A 25,305-nucleotide genomic window follows, 5' to 3' on the forward strand; every position below is an offset into this window, starting at 1 on the left:
TCATGTCGGAAGAAACGAAGTCAAAGAGAAAATTTTTGATTGAACTCTAATGAAGCAAGCTGGCATTTTCAGTAGACCCGCGCTGAGCCCATATCTCAGCTCGCTCAGCGCACTAGATCAGGCTGAGTTGATGGAGATTTGGCATCGCGCTGGGCATGTTCAATCACGCGCTCGGCGCGCCTTCCGTCACGCGCCAAGCGCGTATCGTATCGCGCTGAGCGCATCACTTAAAGAGTTGCGTTGATTGATATAATTTCTGGCTGAGCGTGAAGAAAAGGGAGGGGGGAAGCAGAACCAAAAAAGGAGCACCAGTGCAGGTCTGAAAGGGAGAAGCTAGGGTTCACCTCTTCACCATTGTTTCTCATTGGTTTTCTTCCATTCTCACTCATTTGATGTACCTTGCTAATCTCATAGACATGAGTTGTTAAAATCCTTTGTTGGGGTTAGATGTAGCCAAGTTGACTCTCATGTAACTTGTTTGAATATATATATCTATCTTCTTCATTCAAATGCTAGTATCATGTTCTTGTGCTTAATGCTTGTATAGAATGATCAACTATTACATGATTGGTGATTACTTTTGGTGTGGAAAAATATCATTGGTAATCTTGTTTGGGAATGTGGTACCTAGTAAACTTGTGTCTAGGAATGGAACATGAGTTACTTGTTGTTTGGAGCCCTTAAGTTTAATGCAAGTGGATTTATTGAAGTATTCAAGGGATTGATATTTGGTAATGAAACTTAGGCTCTTTTAACCAAGGAATTGGAATTTGAGAAAATTAGGAAGGTTTTTTATACATGAGATTAAAGTTGGTGAAGTCTAACCCTAACATTTCATTCATATAAGTCAATCTCCAAAACCGCATTTCAAGTGTTTGATGAAAGTTCACTTTAGTTCAATTTGCCCTTTTTAGCTTAAAAATTACAATCTACCAAATATGAAATCATTCTTTAGTCTGTATTAGCTTAAATTTCACATATTGCCATTGTATTACTCAAGTCCTTTGGGAAGATCAACTATTACTTCTACTTACTACTTGTGCGATTAGTTCGCTTGTCATATTGGAAGTAATCGTTTAACAACTACCTGTGATGGGCCCTGAACGTAGTGGGCCTCTTCTAACGCTTACCAAATTAGGTAATACGTTGCTAATCGGCTGATTATGTCTTAATCATGTGTTTGTCATCGTTATTCATGATTATCGTCTTAATCACTTAGGCTTATCGGTCGTTGGCCAAGCCGATAAGCATAAGACCGGACTTGCCTTAGGGTCTCGGCCTTATACCGAACCGAGGCATTGTTGGGGAGGTCAGCAAGGTGCGCTCTTGAGCAAGCTTATCGGTTGTTTACTGAGCCGATGAGCGTAAGGCCGGATCTGCCTTTGATGTGTCCCAAGGAATAAGAAGATCCTTTAGGTCTCGGCCATTTGCCGGGCCGAGGTGTTGTTAAGAGGACCAACGAGATGCGCCCGATGCGCGACGTTCCACGTGGTTCATAGGACCCTTTCGGTACACAAGTGTGTCGGCCATCTCGGTGGCCGATAGAGTGTCACGTGACGTTCCATGTGGTCGACAGGACCTTTCTAGTACAGTTGAGAAAGGTTACACATTGTGATTCGGTAGGTCCTAACACTTAAATTATTCATTTTGTGTTGTAGGAGATTTTAGTAATTAATATGCATGATGTTGCATTAGATATAATAAATGTTGTTATGTTGAATGTGTTGAAGTTGATTAAGGTCTTGTATAGACATCGATTATCGTTTAAGTTTATTTTACACTTAATATTATATTTTATCTATATTATATAATATGTATGTACATGATATTAGATATTAAACTTATATAAATCTTAAATCTATTAAATATTGTTTATTTTTCCATTGTGTAATAATTAAATTGTAATAAATGTAATAACAAGCTCAGTTACAATTATGAAATATATATATATATATATATATATATATTAACAATCCGAATAAATCAATCAAATAATTTAAAGTTAAATTCATCTCACCTTTTAGTTTTTAAACAAATACTATGTAAAATTAAACAAGTTGGATGCCTAAATTATTTGAAGCCATGATTGTAACTTAAAATTTTATATTGGTTGGTTGGATCGAAATAATTGTGTAAAAAGTAAATGTTAGAGTTAATTATAAATTAATATTTGATTTTTTATTTTTATTATTATTATTTTTGGTTAATCAGACCTGTTTAATGCAATTTTATCATATTTATGACTTTTTTAATAAATATATTAGTTAGTTTCGCTGACTTTTAAGTATTGAATGAATAAAAAAAATATCACTGTTTTATTAGGATCTAAATTTAAAATATAAAAAGTAATAAATTTAGAAATAAAAGACAAAATAAGAGTTTTTTAAAAAAAGTTTTATAAAGTAATAATATAATTTTGAGATATTATATGGAATATGTTTATGATTTAATTAGAATAATTTGTTTTGTGGAATAAATGGAAAGTTGTAAATACAAAAAGAAAAAACGGTGGACATAAAAAGGTAGGTGGTGGAAATTACATGGTGGAGAAAAGTAGTGTGACACTGACGATGAAAGCAAAGGGGCAAAGGGCAAGAGAAGAGAGAGAAAGAAGGAGGGTATATCCGTCCTATGGAGCATAACGAAAGCCTAGCTGGCACCTTTCTTCTTTACTAGATACAGTTAGCAACGTTCCCAAAGCCAAACCCAAAGCCGCCTAATTAATTACTTCATTTTATTTATTAAAAAGTAAGTAACAGCAGAAGAGGAAGCGATGCAGATGCACACTCAGATTGCAATTCTCATTCCATCGGAAATGCGTTGAATTGATTGCGCAGAGCAGAAAATGCGCCAAGCACTAGACCTAGGACTAGGAGGAGACGTCGCCCCAGAGGCGGAGAGGCGGCGGGTAACCGCGTGGAGCCGGTCACAAGGAGGAGCGCGGAGGGTGACGCCAAGCGACAGCACCGTGGAGAAGCGCTTAGCGAACGGTGACGTGTACATGGGGGGCTTCTGGGCCAACGTGCCCAACGGATCCGGGAAGTATCTCTGGCAAGACGGGTGTATGTACGAGGGAGAGTGGAAGCGAGGGAAGGCCTGGGGGAAGGGAAAATTCTCGTGGCCCTCCGGCGCCACCTACGAGGGGGAATTCAAATGGGGTCGGATGGAGGGGTTGGGGACATTCACGGGATCGGAGGGCGACACGTATCGCGGGTCCTGGAGCTCCGATAGGAAGCAGGGGTACGGGCAGAAGCGGTACGCCAACGGGGATTTCTACGAGGGGTGTTGGAAGAGGAACGTGCAGGAGGGGGAGGGGAGGTACGTGTGGAGGAACGGGAACGAGTACTACGGGGAGTGGAAGAACGGCGTCATCTGTGGCAGGGGTACCCTCATTTGGGCCAATGGGAACCGCTACGAGGGCCACTGGGAGAACGCCGTCCCCAAGGGCCAGGGTGTTTTCACTTGGCCCGACGCCAGCTCCTATGTTGGCTGCTGGAGCAAGGACCTGAACCTGCACCTCCTCCACGGCACTTTTTACCCTGCCCCTGGGCCCCCCTCTCTCAGCAACACCTCCTCCTTCCACTTCGACTCTGCCAGACCCAGGATTTGCATCTGGGAATCCCAGGGTGAAGCCGGGGATATCACCTGTGACATAATCGATAATGTCTCCTTGCTCTACCGTCACGGAACTCCAACCTCAACCATCTCAGATCGCCAACATGTTAAGCCCTTTCGCCGGATTCCTTCTGCCGAGGTCAAGAGGCCGGGCCAGACTATATCCAAGGGCCACAAGAATTATGATCTCATGCTTAATCTGCAATTGGGTATAAGGTGGGTTTCCGTTTTACTATTCTCTCATGCTTCTCTTCACCGATACGCCTTTAATTTGCTTTTTCTCTTGCTTTTTAGGTACTCTGTCGGGAAGGAAGCCTCCTTTTCGCGACAGCTTAAGCCTGCTCATTTTGATCCCAAGGAGAAGTTCTGGACAAGGTTTCCCGCTGAAGGATCTAAGATTACTCCACCGCATCAATCCTTGGAGTTCCGCTGGAAGGATTACTGCCCTATGGTTTTTAGGTTTAGTTTTTTCGTTGTGGTTTTATCATTTTAACCTACACACCCAATTGGTACTGTCATTGTTTTTAACCCTAACACTTGGCTGATATTTTTGGAGTTTCATTCTAGCTTTTTCTGCCTTCTTCTGCTTTGTGGTTGACTCGATTCTGTTTTGAATGTCAGGCAATTGAGGAAGCTGTTTCAGGTGGATCCTGCTGATTACATGTTAGCTATATGTGGGAATGATGCCCTCAGGGAGCTTTCCTCTCCAGGGAAAAGTGGAAGCTTCTTTTACTTGACCCAGGATGACAGATTTATGATAAAGACGGTGAAGAAATCTGAAGTCAAGGTTAGATACATGCGTAATAGGTTCTCTAATTAAATTTGAAAACTTCTTTCCATGTACAGCATGCTGATAGTAAGTTCTAAAGCTTGCTTCAATAAACCACATTCTGCAGCTGAATGCATGTGTTTTTATTTCAATGAGCCCTAGTTAGTTTCGCTCCAATGCAGTAGGTAGTTAAATTCCTTTTTTATCACACAGATGTATGTGATAGTTTTGAAATTTTTTTTAATCAGTTGCGGGTTTATTTCTTTTCCTTTCAGAGTTTTCTTTGACATTGGGTGATGGACGTCTTTATAGCTTTGCCAATTTTCTTTCAGGTGCTTATTCGGATGCTTCGAAGCTATTACCAACATGTTTCTAAATACGAGAATTCACTTGTCACAAAATTCTATGGGGTACACTGTGTCAAACCAATTGGAGGCCAGAAGGTATATCTTCAAAGATAAGTTGGTGGTTTTTTAAGCCGTTGTTCTATGCACCTCAGAACCTCAAAATTTCTTGTTATTGAAATACAGACGCGCTTTATTGTGATGGGCAATCTTTTCTGCTCTGAATATCCGATCCATAGACGATTTGACTTGAAGGGATCTTCACATGGCCGTACAACAGATAAGACCCAGGAGGAAATTGATGAAACTACCACCCTCAAGGACTTGGATCTCAATTTTGTGTTTCGTCTTCAAAAAGATTGGTTCCAGGATCTCATCAAGTATGTTGTTTAGCGTGTTCTATCAAACACTTTCATGGCTGCTGCTTAGCAATGAAACTTAATGCATTTTTGTTAATTTAATCTTGTCTTGATATTATTTGCAGACAAATTGAGCGGGATTGTGCGTTCTTGGAGGCTGAGGGAATTATGGATTACAGTCTTTTAGTTGGCCTTCATTTTCGTGATGATAACACCTATGAAAAAATGGGATTGTCCCCCTTTCTTTTGCGCAACGGTATTGATCCATATTTCATTTCAGTACTCAGTGGTTAATGTTTGTGATAGTGAGTGTTAAAACTTAAAATTTATTTCCTTATTGCCTCTTTTAGGGAAGTGGGATTCTTATCAGAGTGAAAAGTTCATGCGTGGTTACCGCTTTCTTGAAGCAGAGCTGCAGGATAGGGATCGAGTTAAATCTGGCCGGTATGTGAAAAGGTTCAGGTTCCTTTATCAATATGTTTTATTTCAAGTTGATAGAATAATTAGGCTGTGCTACACCTGCATCCATAGTCTAAGTGGCTATTTGGGTATAATGTATTCCTTGAGAATCAGTTTTAGTTCTTCACAAAGAAGACTTGTGCTTGTATTTAGTACACTTTGCCACCCTACCGGAAAAATATATAGGAACCATCGTCTCTTAAAAACCTAAAATATTGTAGACCTGTTCAATTGATGACATTCATGATAATATTTGCAAGTAGTTTGAATTATCTTAGTGAGTAGTTGGGGATAAGAGTAGCAGGAAACAATTGTTTGTGGGGAATACATGCATAATGTGGTCCTGAATTCTTTAAAAGGAATTTGGAGTCCTTAATTTAATAATGGCCCGGTTATAATTTCCTTTGGTCAATGTTGATTGTTTCTTGGGTTTTTTTTCCATACTTTCTCTGCATTATTGTTCATTAAGAATTTCTTCTATATACTAAATCTTATACATATCTCTTGTTTCAGGAAATCATTGATTAGGTTAGGAGCCAATATGCCTGCAAGAGCTGAGCGCATGGCGCGTAGGAGTGATTTTGATCGATACACCCCTTGTTGCAGTGGGGAAACTTACGATGTTGTTTTATATTTTGGGATTATTGACATTTTGCAAGATTACGATATCAGCAAGAAACTGGAGCATGCTTACAAGTCCTTTCAGGTTGACCCTTCATCAATCTCAGCTGTTGATCCAAAGCTCTACTCAAAAAGGTTCCGGGATTTTGTGGGTAGAATATTCATCGAAGACTGGTAATAGTATGTAAAAAAAAAGAGGCTGAAATATTGTCATGATGGTAAAGGGTTTTGATCTGAATGTCCAGAAAAATAACTGAAAGTTGAACCCGTTGATGGAGTTGGAGAGCTTGCAGTTGACTGTTCGATTCACGGGCCACTGTTTCTGTGGCTGTAACCAAGAGTGCTCACCTGAATGCAGGTTGTTTTCGTGGCTGAATTTTGAACATACACGGCCATGATAATGAAGGCAGGGAGATCTTTGTACATGGAGGATGATAGAAATGATCTCTGTCTTTTTTTCTCTTGTTTTTTTCCCGTGAATGGGGGGTGGGTTTTGTGGATTTTTTGTGGTCAGAAAATAGGATATGAATATGATGTGAAAAATGATAGATAGAGGAGACATGGAAATGTTTTCCGGAGATTGGATTCAAAATGCGTGGATAGTTTGGTGTAATAAAGAAAGTGTACAGTTCATTTAGAAAGGATAGATGGCGGAAGGTTTTATTTATTTATTTATTTTTGGTAAATTCTTGATTTTTTAATCAGTCACTTGGCAAGTTCTTGTTTAATTTTGAGATATTTTGGGACAGGGTTGTGAAATGGAGGGCCACTGTCTCATTGGGATTTCTCCCCTCCCTTCCACACAACCCAACCCAAGTGGTTTACTTTTTGAATTATTAAATACGGGTCTGTCTATACTCTATACGGTGGTGAAGAACATTAAAATTGAAGGGGTCGTTGGTTTAGCTTTTGCAGTGAAAGTGAGGGCATTGGGCTGTGAGGTATGAAAAGCAGAGAAAGCACGAGAAAGATTCGCAAGCGTTTCTTGTTTTATCCTCTCATTTTTTTGTTTACTTTTTCACTTTTCACTGTTTCTAGTTGTACTATATCTTTTTATTTTTTTAAAAATTCAATGTTGACCCCCGTTATCTATATTTAATTTTGGTTCCCCTAGAAGGATGACAAATTTAGTATTCAAATTATTTTTTTGTGTATATGGTATTTGCTTACTGGTGTCTTGGGATATTGTTAAGAATTTAACGGAAGAAATATTGGAATTATATTCAAGGTAAAAATTTATGGTAAAATATATTAAGAATGTTTTTAATAGAGGAATTTAATTTTTAAATTTTACAGAGACTTTTTTAGAGTATTGTTCAGCAATAACTTCTACACAATTATCTTGGTTAAAATGTATAGCTGTTTCTTTTTATAGGAGCTTTTTAGGAAGTGCCATATCGTTTATATTTCTCTAAATTGTATATTGTATTGGTTTTTTTTAATAAATAATTTAATATGAAAATATATTAATCAAGTGAAAAATATATTTTTTAATAATTATAAATATAACTTAAAAATATATATAAATTAAAGTATTTAATATTAATCTTTTTTATTTTTTTGTATGGTGGTTAAAAGAATCTTGTATATTTGTAATCATTTTTCACGAGACATTATTCGTCACGAAAAACATTATTGTTTGACAATATAATCTAAGAAAATAGCTACACTGTTATTTCTTTTGTGGCCAACATTCATGGATAGATAGAATAAACTATTATTGATTCTGAGATGGGATATAGAGAGACAACTGTGCTGTGGTTATTCGAATAAGCCATGGATGTTGTGTAAGTTATGTCTGAATGAAGTTTGAAATTCTGCAGAGGTCAAAGTCAGTGGCAGAGGCATAAAGTGTGTTTTTTATTCCCTCTAAAATATTTGGTATAATAAGTTTAACACAAAGAACATAAAAAGAATACAACATTGAAGCTGAGAGGTGTGGTCCGCTTGCAATCTCTATAGTATTATTTTCATCTTTTTGACCTTGTTCTCTTGTTGGGAGATTCTATTGTCCATTTGCTGAGACAGGAAGCAATCGATTCACGTAACGTCACTGTGAGTAAGTGGGTCCATTCCCATTTGTTTCTCTTTCACTTCCACAATCGCAACCTACTTACCTGCACCATGAATTCAAAGCCTTTCCTTTGTAATCACATTCACAAACCTTCCTTCCCATTCCAGCTACATATATATTATTGTATTTAAACATTGGAAGTTCAATGTGCTACAAAAAAAAATAAAAAATTAAACTATGAATAGAATAGTAGATCCCAAAAGAAATTTTACTTATATATGAAACATTAAATGCCTCGAAACATGGGCAGCATGTGTTGGGTTGATGCATGAAACGTGAGTAGAGAACAGGAACAGCATTTAAATCCATCCGTACAACAACAAACCCGGAATTGGTTTCACCCTATTTATCTACGCCATATATTTTAGTAAATGCATTGCATGCCTTTGCGCTTTTGCCTCATGTCTCCATGCTTTTTTCATGTGCACTTCATTACCAAAACAAGAGTTTTTAATATTGTAATAAGTAATAACTCATCACTGCTACTACATACACATTGCAGTACCTCTGTTAAATTAATCTGCATCTGCATTGGTTCAGAATTAAAGACTCATTAGTCTCTAACAATGATGCGTACCTTAGGCCGTTTTAGCAGCAATATTATGATAACTTCATTTCAGCTTTTTCAATTCAACAACATGCTTTTTTTTAATTATTGACCTAGCAAATTGTACGTCTTCAAGTTAACTATATCCCACATCCCCAAAACCTAATTTTAAAACTTACTTGTAATCAGAATTATTAAAAAAAGTTTTCAACAAGTAATCTAAAGAATTTAAGTTTTTTGAATAGAATATTAAAGTAAAAGATGATATAATAATATCTTATATTATTTTTATTTATTCATATAAGTCAAACTATTAGGTCTAACTTTTTTTTTGAATAATTTTAAATTCAATTTTTTTTTATTAGATAGGCTTTTAAAAATACACTGACTTTAGTTATTTTGTGTGCTAGATTTGATCCATTGAATAGTATCATTCTAAATGCAGCCACAACATTTCAAACGTTGACGTAAGAGATATATTCAGAACACCAACACTAGTATAAATTTTGTTTTTAAAATAGTCTATTACATTTTTAAGTATAGCAATTTGATAAAATAAAAAAAAAAAGTATAGCAAAAATAACTTTATAAACAATAAGATAAGAAATTTTTTTTAGACTAAACGTAATATATCATTAATATACTTTAGTTCCTTTAATTAAATTTGTTAATATGAGTTAAAGTAAAAAAAACTTATTTTTTCTTTCTTTTTTCTTATCGTTTCTTGTGGGTTGGTCAAAATTTAACCTTAAATAGATCAAGTTATAATATTTATTTTTTCATCACCAAATAAAGATGACAATGGGTAGGATTTGAATAGGTTTTATAATAATTGTCCTCACATTTGCGTTTAAAAATAATATTTGTATCAAAATCCATACCTACACGGATAATAATTTTAATCTCATCTCTATAACTATTGGGTATCTATTTACCTATATTTGTATCGGCGACATGTATTTTATTTATGTACAAAGTAAATAAATCAACAAAGAGATATTATTTCACATAAGCAAACATAATATTAATTTATCAGATCTTTACATTATAGAAATATAACACAACAACTCTTATAAATTAATAAAGATTATAAAACATTCAATTCTTGTAAATAAAATTTTTAAAAAATTAACACAATAAAAATTGTGATTAAACTTCCAACATCATGATAATTTATATATAAACAATATTCTCCAAGACCTGTGAAAAAAATTATACAAAAATTAGTTAGATTAAAATTATAAATTAAATTATATACTATAAATTTCAAAAAACAAATATGTAGAGAGAGTTAATCTCATCATCGGAATCACTTTCTCCATCCTTTTGCAAACGCTTGTTTTCCAAGTCTATATATTATTTTATTTCAGTAATACCAATAGGAATTATATGACAAGAAAATGAATGATTCAAAAATTTAAATTAATAATTAAAACTAATAATAAAAAATAAAACAAAATTTTATCAAATAAACAAAGCTTAATAATTTATTATCTAGTTACTTGTGTTTCAACTAATTTGATGTACAAATAAATGTCTCTAGAGTAAATTTATGGAACCTAGAAAAATGATTAAAAAAATATATTTTTTGTATTAAATGCAAATTTTGAAGCTACAGTTAAATTGGATACTTGATCCCATTTCTTTTACATCATTTAAAAATGTCAAAAACATCACTCCTAAGTAAAACTTTTTCTTAAAAGTAAAACTCTATTTCAAATTTTATTTGTATTTCAATTGTCATTTATAAATGAGTTATAATCACTAAGAAAATTACTAATATTTAGATTATCTAAGTTTGACTTATTAACATTTATTCGTGAAGTTGAACTTTTCACCATTCTTTTAGCTTTAGTTTATATTCATCAAATAATGAGTAGCATAATTTCTTGATATTATTAATTTTAATTAAAGATGAACTATAGCATAAAATTTAGCAAAAAAATACTCTAACAACTTCAACTTATATCTTGGATCTAAAATAATAATAATAATATTATATTAATTAGTATATATAAATAAATATTATTAAGTGATATTATATATATATATATATATATATATATATATATATATATATATTACTGCAAGGTGGATACCACAGTACTCGTACCCACACCTACTAAACTTTACAAATTTATACTCATTCCATATCCATCTCCTTATAAACAGATATTTACCCGTCCTGTATGAAAGTATTTTAGAACTCATAAGATTCAAATTCATTTTGTCATCCTATCATCAAACAAGCTAACTCATCTTGTCCCGACTTATTTTTAACAAGTTGGTATTACTACTGACTCTACACTAAATATTTTTTTAATAATTATTAATTTAATGTAGCTATTAATTACAAATCATATAATTGTATCTATCATTCCTAAATAAATATGAAAATGTTATGGCTTATATTGTGAATGCAAAATAGCCATTAACTATCGTACTTAATCTTTACACAATAATTGAATGACGGAATGTAAGATTTGAGTTTTACGCACTCACTACAATAAATGTTACATATAGTGAAATATAAAAAGTCTCACTATAAGTATAATATATGTATGCATATATATATATATATATATATATATATATATCTATTTAACATATAGTACACACAATTTTAGTGTTGATTTTAAATGAGATTTAACAACATATTTTGTGTGTTATTATAGCTTATATCCACACTTTTTAACAATATACTAACATATATTATATTTATTGTGTAGGTAAAAGTAGTTTTTAATGACATATATTATGTCACTATAAGATGTGTGTCACTCTATGACAATTTCCTAAAACCTTTTACTTTAAGAATTTTGTTATTAAGGATTAGAGATGGGATGACATATGCCTTAATTCAATTTTTCCTTTTTGGTAACAACACTTAATTCAATTTAATGCAATAAAAAATAATTCAAAATTTTGAATTTAAATGAAGCTTTATATGAAAGATTTTTCAACTCAAATTCAGCTTACTATATTCAGTTCAACTCACTTATTCAAACTACATAAATAAGATTCCAAAACAAAATTATCATTAATTATATATGTATAATGGAAAATTTCTCTCTCTTTAAATATAGAGATAGAGAATTAAAATAATTCATAAATAAAATAAATTGAACTATGCTTAAGTTAAGTTGAGTTATTTTAATTTGTAAATTTAATTTTCAACTCAAATTTAACTCATTTAATTTATAAATCAAGTTTCAAACTATATTTTAGTTGGATTGTTGCATTTGTAATCTTATGATTTTTTTTAATTTACTAATTGATAAATAAAGTTTTAAATATTAAATTTATTCTTATATTATAAATATGAACTTCATCTATGATTGAAAGCTAATTTTTTTTAATGAAAGAGTCTTTAAGGGTTATTATATAATGAGAATATTTTTAAAAGTTCTTAAATGAGAAAATTTTTAAGAATTATTTTCACTCTCATTAAATTGCATGTCTTATCTTATATATATATATATATATATATAGATAGATAGATAGATAGATAGATAGATAGATAGATAGATAGATAGATAGATAGATAGATAGATAGATAGAGGAAGAGAGGGAGAAATCATTTAGTTTTATTATATTTAGTTTAATTGTTTTGTTTAACAAGTTTGATTTAAAAAATTATTTCTCAACTCTCACAAATCACTTTCTATTAAATTTAAATATTTTAAAAATTGATAATAATCAAAATCTCCCTATATATATAAATTAAAATAATTATCTTTGCTAACAGTTTTTTTTAATAAAGGACTAAGAGTATTTTTAAGAGTTATTTTTCAAAATATTTTTTTTACAAATTCTAAATATAATATAATTTAAATATTTATATTTATTTATTTATTATAAATTATAATTATATACAATATTCATAAACAATTTTAACAAATAACACAAAGCTTTTTTTTACCTCTTCTCAATCCCAATCAAGAAGAGGGGAAGAGAAGTTATGAACTTTGGGTTCCCATACAATTTTGAATCTTCAACTTAATCACTCTAAATCAATTATGGAAGAGGGTAAAAGAAAGAATTTTAGTAAAAAAATAAAATAAAAGAGAAGATTTAGTTTTCAAAGAACTTCTCTCTAACTTCACTATAATTTTTCTTAAAATTTTAAATTGTGAACTATAATCTTAAGAAAAATTTTATATATTCTTTTTTAAGATGAACTAAAATAACTCTAATCCAACTATTTCAAAGGTAACTTAATTCTCAGAGTCCCTGAACTCTAGAGTCCCGAAAAATAGTTGATAACTAATCAATATTAATCTTACAATCCATCATATAATTAGATGAAATCAGACAACAATAATATAATTTGTAAATCTAAAATATTTATTATCAAAAAATTTAATTATATAAAAAAATGAAAATTTTAGTTTCTTGTACACAATAAAACACTAATTAAAATAATTTTAATTTTAAATAACTAATTTTTAAATTATTAATATATATTCAATAAATAAGGTATGTTTAAGTTCGTAATTTTAAATGTTCAAACATTTTAAAATTTCTTACTTATTAATGAAAGACATTAAACATCTTAAAATAATAATTATATATTTATTAACAAGTTATTGATTTGAGTAGTAAACATGAATTTATGAAAGAAAAAAGTTTTGAAGTGGAAGTCTTAGAATTTGAATACTGTAAAATTTGAGCGATAGTTGAGAGGAAAAAATCACTAAAAGCAGTCAACCTCCTGCGTGTACACAACGAAACTAACCAACTAGGATTTGGTGAACCTAAGCCTAACCTTCAACAAATTACTAAGTTTGAGTATGAGCTATTTAATTATTACAAATATTTTTTTTTAAGGCTTAGGCTAATTTATTTAAAAATTTGGTTCGACCAGATAATTTGTTTATATATATATATATGTTTTATATAAGGCACACGAATAAGCTGATAAACTTAATAAATATTAAAATATAATATTATTAATTATATATTAAATATAGTTTTTAATTATTAATTAATATTAATATTAATATAATATTATTTATATTTTAAGTAGGTGACATATTAAGTCTACTAGATTTTCTAAAGGTCTAAAAGCAGACCATTTTAATTAAAAAAAATACTTTTAGGTCAGACCGCGTATTCTTAAGAGATTGCTTAACTTATTTTTTACTTTAGTTTCTATTACAATTTTGACGAAGAAATCACCGTGAAAATGTTATGAAAGAAATTTTCTTTAAAAAAAAAACACGAAGAATGCGAAATCAAAATTATATTAAAAAATTATATTTAACAATGATTAATATATAATTACTGTAATACAAGAAAAAACAAACTATAATTAAAATAAATAGATTAATTAACCTCTTAACTGAATTAAAAATACAAATAAAAAATAAAATAAAAAAATAGAATAAGTTAAGTGATGATAACAGTTTTCTATCATTAAAATAATTAATTTATACTTCACATAAAATTTAATATTTTTCTACAAGATATCATTGCTCCTCAGCAAATCCTTATTTTGAAGGAACGCGATTATACGGGCATGTCATATATACTCGAGAACCTTTGGTTTTGGACACTCATTTTGGTGCCTTGGAAATTGGAAGTTTTGGAACTTGCACATCTACCTCTATAGATGTAAAGTAAGCTAGATGGATCAACATTATGTCCTTCAGTTGCCAAGTGCTTTTTTGTTCATTCAAAGATATGCATCATTATGTCATTCCTCACAATACCTAACGATAGCTCTCGACATAAATTTGTTCAAAGATATTTATGATAGGGGAATGATTCTGTCTGTTTTTCTTTTAAACATGACAAAATTATACACACAAGTTATAATCTTCACTCTAATTGTTTATGATTTTGTGTTAATAATTCTTCCAAGGTCAGTGTATGTTAATTAATGAGCATTTCATAAGTCTATGATATTAGCAGTCTAAAATATTCTTAATTTTTTTTTGGGTTTATTCCTTAAGTATTCACTGTCGATAGCAATGACTAATCTCTTCGTTACGTTGGAGACTTAATTATTTAATTATTTAATTTAAGATTGATGTAAATGTGTTGTGTATTTTTTTTTGTTATGTATTTTTAAATAGATTAAAGTGTTTTTCAAATAGGTTATAAGTACATTATCATCCTAAAAATCAAATATAATTATTTTGAATAGAAGTATATGTAAATAAAATATAATAATAATAATCAGTAATAAGACCTAAAGCTTATAAAATGTCAATAATTTAAAATAAAAATTAATTTATATATGAGGAGGGTTCAAACGACACCGGTGTAACTTTAATTAAGTGTTACACCGCTCAATAACTTTATATTAAATGTGAATTTTGTAAATCCAACCGTTAGATTGAAAGTTCATATCTCTTAGATCATATATATCAAATTTTATTTTAATCTAAGATGATTTGATACTTCATTCTCATAAAACAAAATTGACGTAATATATACATTTCAAAATATACTAAAATATGAACACTTTGATTACTTTCAAGTTGTTGTTCAATTTTAACAAAATTTGACATATATGATCTAAGAGATATGAACTTTCCATCTAACGGTTGGATTTACAAAATTCACATTTAATATAAAGTTATTGAGCGATGTAACACTTAGTAAAAGTTACACCGGTGTCATTTGAACCCTCCTCTCTCTCTCTATATATATATATTTAACATGTATCAATATATTTTTAATATTAATTTTGAATGGAATTTAATAAAATATATTATATATTATAATAATTTTTATTTATATTTTTAACAATATATTAATATAATATATTTTATCTGTAATATTGATAAGATATTTTTTAGTTACGGAAGGATTTGTCACTATAAAATAATTTTATAAAATAATTTTCTTGTCCTAATATGGATAATTTTAAATCGAAAGAAGTAATTTATAGGGTACACGTAGATGGGTAGATGAATAATACTACTCTTTCCAGTTTTTTTTTCATAGTTGTTTTGTCAGATTTTGTTATTTTTTTGTATTATCACTTTTCTAAAATTAATGATTTATTAGTTTTTTTTTATTTTTACTCTTGATAATTAATGCATGTTTATTGAATAATGTGACTATTCATTTTTTAATATTATTTATTCTCTAACCACCTAAAAGGTATTCTCTCCGTTTTTTATTCATAGTCGTTTTGTTAGAATTTGTCATTTTTTTTATTATCATTTTACTAAAATTAATGATTTATTAATTTTTTTTTCTTATTTTTATCTTTGATAATTAATGTATGTTTACTGAACAATATGTTTATTTATTTTAAAAAACTAAAATATTAATAATTATCTTAATTTTTGTGCATAATTTTAAAGGCAATGAAAAAAAAACGGAAGAAGTAATTGTGAATAAGTAGAATGAGATGAGGATTATAATTGGAGGCATTAAGGTTGGGTGCAAGGTAGTTACTAGCCACACATTTAGCACTTAGCAGGGTTTATCGATCGCCTGCACCAGATCACATTGGTAGCGTGCACAAACCCTATCATGCACCAAAAACATAAACTCACATTTATTGTAATTCAACTTTCGTCCATTTTCTTTCTTATGATCTTAATTTGTTACCACGCCTTATGTTTCGGCTTCAATAATTAATGGAAAGCGTATATCACTCTATGGAAGTGTACGTGTCAGCACATTAGAGTGTGACCAAAACACTTTGCAACGACGACAATGACACCTGCTAGTTATCTAAATGAAGATAAAACTCATACGCAGCATACGTGTATGAATATATATAAACACAAGCCACACATGCAAGGTGCATGTCTTTGTGTATGTCCCTGACAAGCTTCGATTTATCCTTTTGGTCCACTCACCACCATGCCTGCATGAATCTCTTTCAAATTCACTATTTACGTCAAATATATGTACTATACAATATCCATCAGTTGATTTCGCTTTTTTTTTTCTTTCTTATTTCAAATTTAACCCTTTTATATATATACTTAGAAGTTGCAAGCCTACAAAAATATACTAAAAAATGTAGCTTATGTTATGACACATGTAGTTTGGAAAAAAAAAATATCAATTAAAAGAATACTATATTCCATCCTTGTTTCTAATATAGGATATATATTTTCTGGTTAGGAAGGCGTACTAATCTTTCGGACATATACAAAACTAGAGATCAAATTTTTTGACAGACTATATTAAATTATTTACATTTTTATCAGAATTTAAGTAGTATACCTCTTGCAGTGGGTTTTAATTGTCTCCTCTAATATTTCTGAGTATCTGTAAAAAGATTTGAGTATTCAAGTGAGGTGGTCTCAAAATGCAGTGTAATCGCCGGGGTCTTTTGATAATAGTAAGTTTTAGATGCATTTTATAATTTCAAGATATTAAATATTTATTTTTAAATACTTTTTATAGAAAAAAAAAGGATTTTGAAAGAAGATACCGTGGGTATACTATTCTAATCAGAGAAAACTTACGTCTAGTTTATTAGGTGTGGTGGATATTATTTTTCCATAAGAAATAAGCATTTTTTTCTAACAATATACATAAATATATTAATAAAATCTATATTAAATATAAATATATATTATCAAAATAAATTTTTTAATTCTAATTAAAGAATAACATCAACTATATTTAAAAAATTGTAATAATCATTTTATAAAAAAAACTTGCATATAGAATGATTAGTTGTGTGAATTAATGCAATGTTTTGGAAGCTTTGAAAGTAAGTAAGGGTTATTTATTGGGTGGCCGCCACCTGTCGAGAAAAAGGCACAAGTGTCTAGAGGGGAACAAGCTACTTCTCCATAGCCATAATAATTGCTTTTATAGATGCTCATTACTATTCATACTTCTCCTACCTAACTACAGTATCACATAAATATCGTAGCAAAGATAGAAAATAAGTTCAATTTCTGGGTCCCAAGTTTCCAACCATATGATGGGTTAATGAATGTATATATTCTAATGCTGCAACGTTGCAACCTCTTCTTTTATGATGATCTTGGAAAACATTATATACATGCATTTCATACTCTTGACAATTTTAACTGAAAAATGCAGCTCACTGGTTCATCTGATTTGAATTATAATCACGGTTGGTAACCCGAACAATTAATGGTTAAGAAAAGTTGTTAATAAGTGTCAAATTATCAATCACCCCATTTCAAACTATAATTTTTAAGGTTATTATACATAAATTAAGAAAATGATAATTGATGTACTACTTTAGTAAGAATGCATTTATTTGATTTCCTCTTATTTAATTTACTAGTTAGTTTAGATAATTTTAAATTATTACTTATCTATACACTTTTTAGAAGAGAAATACTTTGAGAAAAAATTAACCAAGGCGTGAATTTCTAAAATAACAATATTTTTTTAGATAATTAGAAGAAAAAAAGTCTATAACTTTATAATGGAACGAGTATTAACCAAGATTTCAACATGCTTTATTGGATATTTCTAATTTTTAAAAATATAAATATTAATTAGGTGTAATATAATAAATATTTTATTTTTATTAAATAATTATGTTTTAACTTTTCTCTTTATTATCAATATCTATGATTAAAGAATTAGTATGTGAAATTTTTTAACTATTACATTTTATTTACTAGAAACTTAAAAACTTTACTTTTGACTGGAAGTTTTCTATTTTTTATTTCTTAATTTCTGTTCAACAGTTACTTAAACTATTTCATTTAAACTGATTTTTAAAAAATAATTTACATAATTTTTTAAATAACTTATTTTTTTTGGGTAGAAACATAAAATAATTTTAATTGAGTAGTTAAATATAAAAATTATTTTTAAAATTTTATAAATTAAAAAAAATCACATAAATATTATATGATTTGTCTCTTATATATACTATTAAAATATCATATACTAACAATTAGGTGATGGGTTTGTGTATAATTTTTTATTTAGTGGAAATCAAGTTTTTTTTTTTTTGGTGAGCGGGAATTAAATTGCTGATATAAATACTAAAGATCTAAATTAACAATATAATATGTCACATTAATAGATAAATCTGCTGGTATTATAAAATAATACATATTATCGATATATGTACATAGTTAATTATAAAGATTATTCCAACAAAAGTAACCCTAACTATATTGAGTTTGTTAGTTTATTTTTTTTTCTTTCTCTAAAAGCGTTTTTTAATAAAATAAATACTTTTTGTATTTTTTGATTTATTTGTCTAAACTTTTTTTTTATAAAATAAATAGTTTCCTTTTTTTTTTTTTTTTAAAGAAGCAAGTCCTATCTACTTCTTAAAGAAATTTTTTTTTTTTCAAAAACACTTATTTAAAAACATTTATTTTTAAGTTTAAACAAATATACTATTGTATTTCAATGGCATATTGCATTATATTTATATCGTTGAACATCTAAAAATAAAATCAATAATTCTATTCGGCCGTAAACTTTATAAACCTAGATAAGTTTGATCACCGTGCATAGAGTCTGTGAGTTGAAACTTGAGCACTACTTTATCCAATTAAGTTTTCTCGTCCAATTAGGGTGAGTCCTAATATACATGTAGTGTGCGGTTAGTTATTTACACGAGTTCTCTTACACCTAATTGCAATAACAAAATTATTGTATGACTGATAATAAAACTGCTAGCTCGTGCATGCAACAAAAGCTATCAAGTTCTCTGTGTATTAATTTAACCTCAAACCTAAAAATTAATGTTTATGTATATAAAAATGTTCTTTCAGGTTTGAGGTTTCCCTCATAACATTACTGTCTAGAAGGATACACATGAATTACAAGGTGAGTAGAGATCTTCGAATGATGAATCTCAAACCAAACATGAGGTTCCAATATAGGGGACACTCTTCTCCAACACGTTGTTTTATTTAATTATCTTCTTCCACTTTGATATTGGATGCACTAGAAACTGATTAATGTGGAAGAATTGAGCCCCTACAACTAATGTACTCCACAAACACAATTAAATAATTAAAGTTTTAATCATGTTGTCCAAGGCTTCGAAAAAGTGGCATCAACTAGAATATTCAGAAGTTTAGGGAAAAATATACAGTAGTTGCCAAACTCTCGGACCCCTATGCACTTTTCTGAAAACTGTCATTAATCATATACCATCTTCTTCATAGCTAGTAGTATATTGTTTGTTGTTTTCTCTTTTTCTTCTAGGGGGCCTGCCAAGACTCCTATATCTCTTAAAACGCCACCTCAGACCTTAATTCTCCAATTGTAACATCAATCAATAGATAATCAAAATCAATCGACTTATTTTATATTTAATATTGGCCGTTGGTTGATGTCAATGTGAGGACTTGTATATATAAACTCTAAAATTTAGGTATATATGTGTTGACTTTGGTTCGAAATTTTGAATTAATTTCTGAGTTAAATTCCATGCCACCAATTAATTAAGGGATCGTTCAATTATTTAGTGGTGGCTACTATAGGTAAACAATACAAGACAAAATGGAAAAGAAGGGTGAGTGAAAGCAATTGGAATGTGCATTTTTTCTGGTTTAAATCGCGTGAAAGTTAAGGGTAGTAGGACATATATATAGAGATAATGTTCCATAAACGCGATTGGCCCTTCCATTTGTTGTTGTAGGTGCAGTGGAACTCCTTTTTAAAGATTTTCTATAATGTTGTTAATGTTAGTGCCCGACCACATGGATGCTAATCAAGTAGGATATTGCCATAGCAAACCTCACAAAATCCACATAATAAGAATCTACAATTTATTTTCTTATAATGCTTATTTTAGAAGTGCCATATACATCATGAGATTTAGGAAATTCCCATACTGATCAAGTCGTGGAAATTTCTTGTTTGTCTATTGATTTCAAAAATAGTTTGTTTTACAAATTGGTTTGTTCCCCCAAGTATATTTGAAAGTGTTTATCCCCTAAATATATTTTTATTTTTAAATATTATCCTTTGAACACTTGTATAAAATAGAAGAAGAGACCGAGACAATATCTTCTAGCTATTTTTTTAAACACTTGTTTTACAAACAATTTTCAAAACTTAATACATCTTGGATTAGAAATTAAGTGTAGATTTTATTCTAGAAAACATTTTTTTTTTAAATAAAACAAGTGAAAAAGGAAATCATGGCCTATTCGCTCTGGAATGTGATTTGTGTTGCGCCTCTGATCATGGATTGGTGATGACTCCCTAAACCCCAAACAGGGTTCAGCCTTTGGGATCCAATATCAATATGGGAGAGCTTACTTTTGTTCCTAACCATCAGGTAATACTTGTAGTAAATTTTTTAATACTAAATAATAATAATACAAAAAACACTTTGAGGTCCAAAAAGGGTGAAATGCCCTAATTGGTGGTTATAAAAGAAAAAAAATAGTCTCAAAACTAAATGAATGCCCATTCCCAGAAATTGATTAATAAGGGGGGATTTATTTTACTTTTGGAGAGTTGGGAGGGGGGTCGGGGGATTATTGATCTTTTTATATCCAAATGAAGTACAGATTTGTTTTGCATTAGTTGAGGTCCCTTATGTGGAGGTCATTATCGAACTCTTCATCAAAATATAGGCCATAAAAGCACTTAAAAGTAGACAAGGAATGTCATGAGTAAGGTCCCTCAAGATGAGTACAAAGAAACCCCACTTTGGCACATAAATAGTTGTGATTTTATTCAACCAAAATAATAATTGACAAATTGTCCACACCCCGTCTCGTGGGATGTTTGGTTTGTGCCCACATGTTGTTGCCTCTAATGTATTTCTTCAATGTGTGATTGTGCTTCATTTTAAGCTTTTGGGACATGAAAGGGATCAAATCAATGTCATACCGCAACACAAGATTGCTACTATTACTAGATTTTTAAGTTTTAACCCTTTTCAAGGCAACTTGTTTGTGGTCCTTATAGTAGTTAAGAACAAACTGAAAGTGAGTTCTGAGCTCCTTTCGAGTAGACAGTTTGTTTTAACAATGACAATTCCAATTGACATAAAAAACCAACATATTTTTGGGTCCAAAAATAATGACTGGTCATAAACGAGTTCGTGCAATGGGTTATGCATTTGCACCAATTTAGACCTCAATTTGCCATTAAAAAAGTGAACCATGGCCCAGTAATGAAAAGAAACGCACATTTCAGAAAAAATAAACACGAAATCTTCAAAATTTTGACACAACATTAGGGATGGGTACAAGTTAATTGGGTAGGGTTCGGAGAATATAAAGATTTAAACAAGTCAACATTAACGAGTTTGAGTAAGATTGAATGTAATTTTTGTTTTTTTGTTTTTGACAATTTGAGCCAGACTGAGCGGATCATATTCAGATTAATTAGGGTTGGGTCATCGACTAAATTTAAAAGTTGAAAAATTATAAACAGAATATTGTAATAAAATTAAAGAAAGTTAATGAAAAGACTAAAAATCAAAATTATAAAATACAAAAAATATAATTTTCAAAAAGGGTATAGATTGAACTCATACGTTATAATAAAAATACAATATAATGGTAGAACTCGTACAAAAACCTTCTATCAGAAATGGCCCCAAGGTTCATATTGAACAAATAGGTGGAAGGGGAAATGAAACGTGTATTGGATGATTAATTAATTTTACACAAATTAATAATTGTAGAATTATAAAATTACACAACATAAAAAATTAAAGTCGAGTTCCATATGCTTGAATCTAAGATACTTAAAACATTCAGAAAAAAAAGAAAAACTAATACTTTAACTAATATTGTTGGGTTTCTAATTTTAAATTTTTGAGTAAAATCAATCACTTGAACCTATCAAAATTTCCATTATGTTTTTACTGTATTCTTGTAAGAACACTTTACACAAATTAAAAATTTAAATCATTAATATATTTTCTAAAACTATTTTTAAAAAATTAATTCGATTTCAGTGAAAGTTAACTCAATATTGGTTTTTCTTATTTTGTTTATTTTAATAAAACTATGAATAAGTTACTCTCCATTATTCGTCTAATATGCTAAAAAAAATTGTATTCAGGTCGAATTAATTAGAGATACTTTAATTAACTAACTTTTCATGATTAGTCAACTACTATAAGCTATTTCCTTCAAAAAGAGGAAATTCATAAAGATTGTGCGCATGACCTCACTCTTAATAACATGCATGAACTTCATTTTATTGTATTCCTTGTTGGGTTCTCTTGACCCTGAAATCTGAGTTGATCAAAGTTTAATGTTCCACATAACATAATGTAAAGTCCGATTTGATTTGGTCCGTCTCCGTTCAGAAGCCCAAACTTTTTTCCATTATTTGGTATCAAGTGATCCCATTAGCCACTACCCTTGCATCGGCATGGACATATATAAACAGTGGCAATAAGAAAGACCCAAATTGAATCCTTGCACCCAGCCCTCATTGTTTTACTATCCAATGGCCCAGTTTGGATCATAAAGTCTTGGTTTTAAGGCCTAAAACGGATCCATACAAATTTCTTTTCGAATGAAAAAATATTTCTTTATTTTTATTTCAAAATAAATTTATACTAAAATTGTTCAGGTAAAAAAATTGGGTGAACAATAATAAAAAGCAAAGTTGAACATAATCTCCACTATTGATTAAAATTTACTTGAAGTCATCTAATTTTTTTATTTAATGAGTATATATTGATTTGTGAAACTTTCAATAAATTTTGGTAAAAAATTTGTTTAAAAGAGTTTGTTAGCACTTTTTAACCAAAGTTAAATCAACAGAAAAAGAAGATTACATTTATTTTTTAAGAAATAATATTTCTAATAAGATGTATGGAACCGGATAATAATTATATTTTCTAGAAAAATTAAACTACTTTAATATAATTTGAATAAAAACTTGAAATCATCCAAGTATGTCTTCAACAACAATTATTACTACTAGTAGAAAAAAGGAACTCCATGCCTCTTGAAAAATGAAGTAAAACAGTAAAATAAATGTGTAGTTAGTTACATCTTTATTTCAGAGAAGGTTAGATAGTTATTTCTTAAAGTTGAGTAAGGGTATAATCATCTCCCAAAAGCGAAAACCAAAATAAGGAATATCTCCTTTTGTACCCTCTTGGCTTTTTGCCGAGAGGTCTTGTTCGAGAGGTTTTGATCGATAAGGTTTGATTCAGAGATTTTGGTCGAGTACTCCATCAATCATACCCCTAATAAACCAACTAACCCGACCCCTAAAGGGATGTTGGCAAAAATTCAACCTGAAATCAATATCTAACACAAAATCTTATTTTTATTAGTCAACATTGTGTATTAATAAGTAATTACATAATCAAATCCTGAAATTCTTGAAGCCCATAAACACATAATAGTCGAGTATAAAATTGTAACCTTAGAGTAAAGATAGACAAATTAAACTTTTTGAATGCTTTGACTTTGGTGGCTCGCCTAAAAAACCTTAGACGTCCACTAGACTATAATATTTTGGCACCAACCATGGGGCTATGGTGAAACTTCTCCTACGCCCCAAGGACTATCAATTGAAGAAGGTGTAAGGAAGTTTAGGTGGAGATGACGAGAGGAATGACACTGAATCACGAGGCTCAACATCCAACAATGGAGTTGATGGCCTAGATCAACAGTTTGAGAGAAGAAAATGCTCAAGCTAAGGAAAGAGAAAAAGTTATTAGGAGGGAGAATGAAGAAATTCGGTGAAGGACGAATGAGATGTAGGAGACGATACAAGCCAACCTCAAGCCTTCAAAATGAGATTTGACGATCGAGGTGCCAAAGGTTTATAGGCCCTTTTAAAAGAAATTGGGGCATTACCCATTCCACGAGACCACCAGGTGCCTCAAATTGATTCATTTGATGGAAACCAAGATCCTAGTCAACATTTGATGGATTTTTGTGTCCAAATGTTGATTTGTGGTGGAAGTTTGGGGGTACAGTGTAAGTTGTTCATGGGAACCCTGAAGAAATTGCTTTGGAGTGGTTTAGCAACCTACCAGATCGGTCAATAATCGATTTTGACGTGTTTAGTCATCTATTTGTAGCTCAATTTGCTGCTAACAAGTGAAAACCCCCAATCACATCGGATTTGAATTTAAAGCAACAACGAGGTGAATCTTTAAAAGATTTCCTCCAAAGATTCAATGAAGTCTCCATAAGAGTTTGATCTTTGGATGAAAAGATGCCAGTTGTAGCTTTCTAGAAAGGTTTACGATCCAGAGTGTTTGATGAATCCTTAGAGAGAATGAACTACCAAACGATGGTTGAGGTAAGAGCGTATGTGTTAAGTTACATAAAGTCGGAGGAAGGTCAAATTAGAAAAAGATTGAAAAAAGATAAGGAGCTGGTCTTGGAAACCAAGGGAGGGCGAGATCACCTAGGTCCTCAATCGAATTGGACAAAAAGAAGGGATAATTTGGGTAAGGATGACAAAAAGGAGGAACATTGAACTCCTTTGAATGCTCCTAGACAACATATTCTTAAGGATGTGAATAATGCTAACTTGGTTACTTTTCCTGCCACAACTGATTGGCAAATGGGGTCAGTGAAGTCAGAGTGGTGTGAGTTTCATAAGACGTGTGTCGTGGACATAGAGAAATGTTT

At 30.5% G+C, this 25,305-nt stretch overlaps 1 protein-coding gene across 2 annotated transcripts; it reads left to right on the forward strand.

Annotated features, from left to right (window-relative positions):
• The first annotated feature begins 2,570 nt into the window (after positions 1–2,570).
• Positions 2,571–6,838, forward strand: LOC109808174 (phosphatidylinositol 4-phosphate 5-kinase 1). 2 transcript variants are annotated; one of them, XM_083077076.1, is made up of 8 exons: positions 2,571–3,831; positions 3,910–4,074; positions 4,237–4,402; positions 4,717–4,827; positions 4,915–5,108; positions 5,213–5,343; positions 5,438–5,543; positions 6,060–6,838. In XM_083077076.1, the coding sequence occupies exons 1-8, from the start codon at positions 2,846–2,848 to the stop codon at positions 6,343–6,345; spliced, it is 2,145 nt and encodes a 714-aa protein (XP_082933202.1). In that variant the 5' UTR covers positions 2,571–2,845; the 3' UTR covers positions 6,346–6,838. The 2 variants fall into 2 exon arrangements, with proteins under 2 accessions (XP_082933202.1, XP_082933203.1); XM_083077077.1 differs by having other exon boundaries at positions 2,573–3,831; positions 5,438–5,531.
• Positions 6,839–25,305: the final 18,467 nt, after the last annotated feature.

The sequence above is a fragment of the Cajanus cajan genome, chromosome 6 (genome assembly GCF_000230855.2).
Source record: "Cajanus cajan strain Asha chromosome 6, NIPB_CcT2T_4, whole genome shotgun sequence".
NCBI lineage: Eukaryota > Viridiplantae > Streptophyta > Magnoliopsida > Fabales > Fabaceae > Cajanus > Cajanus cajan.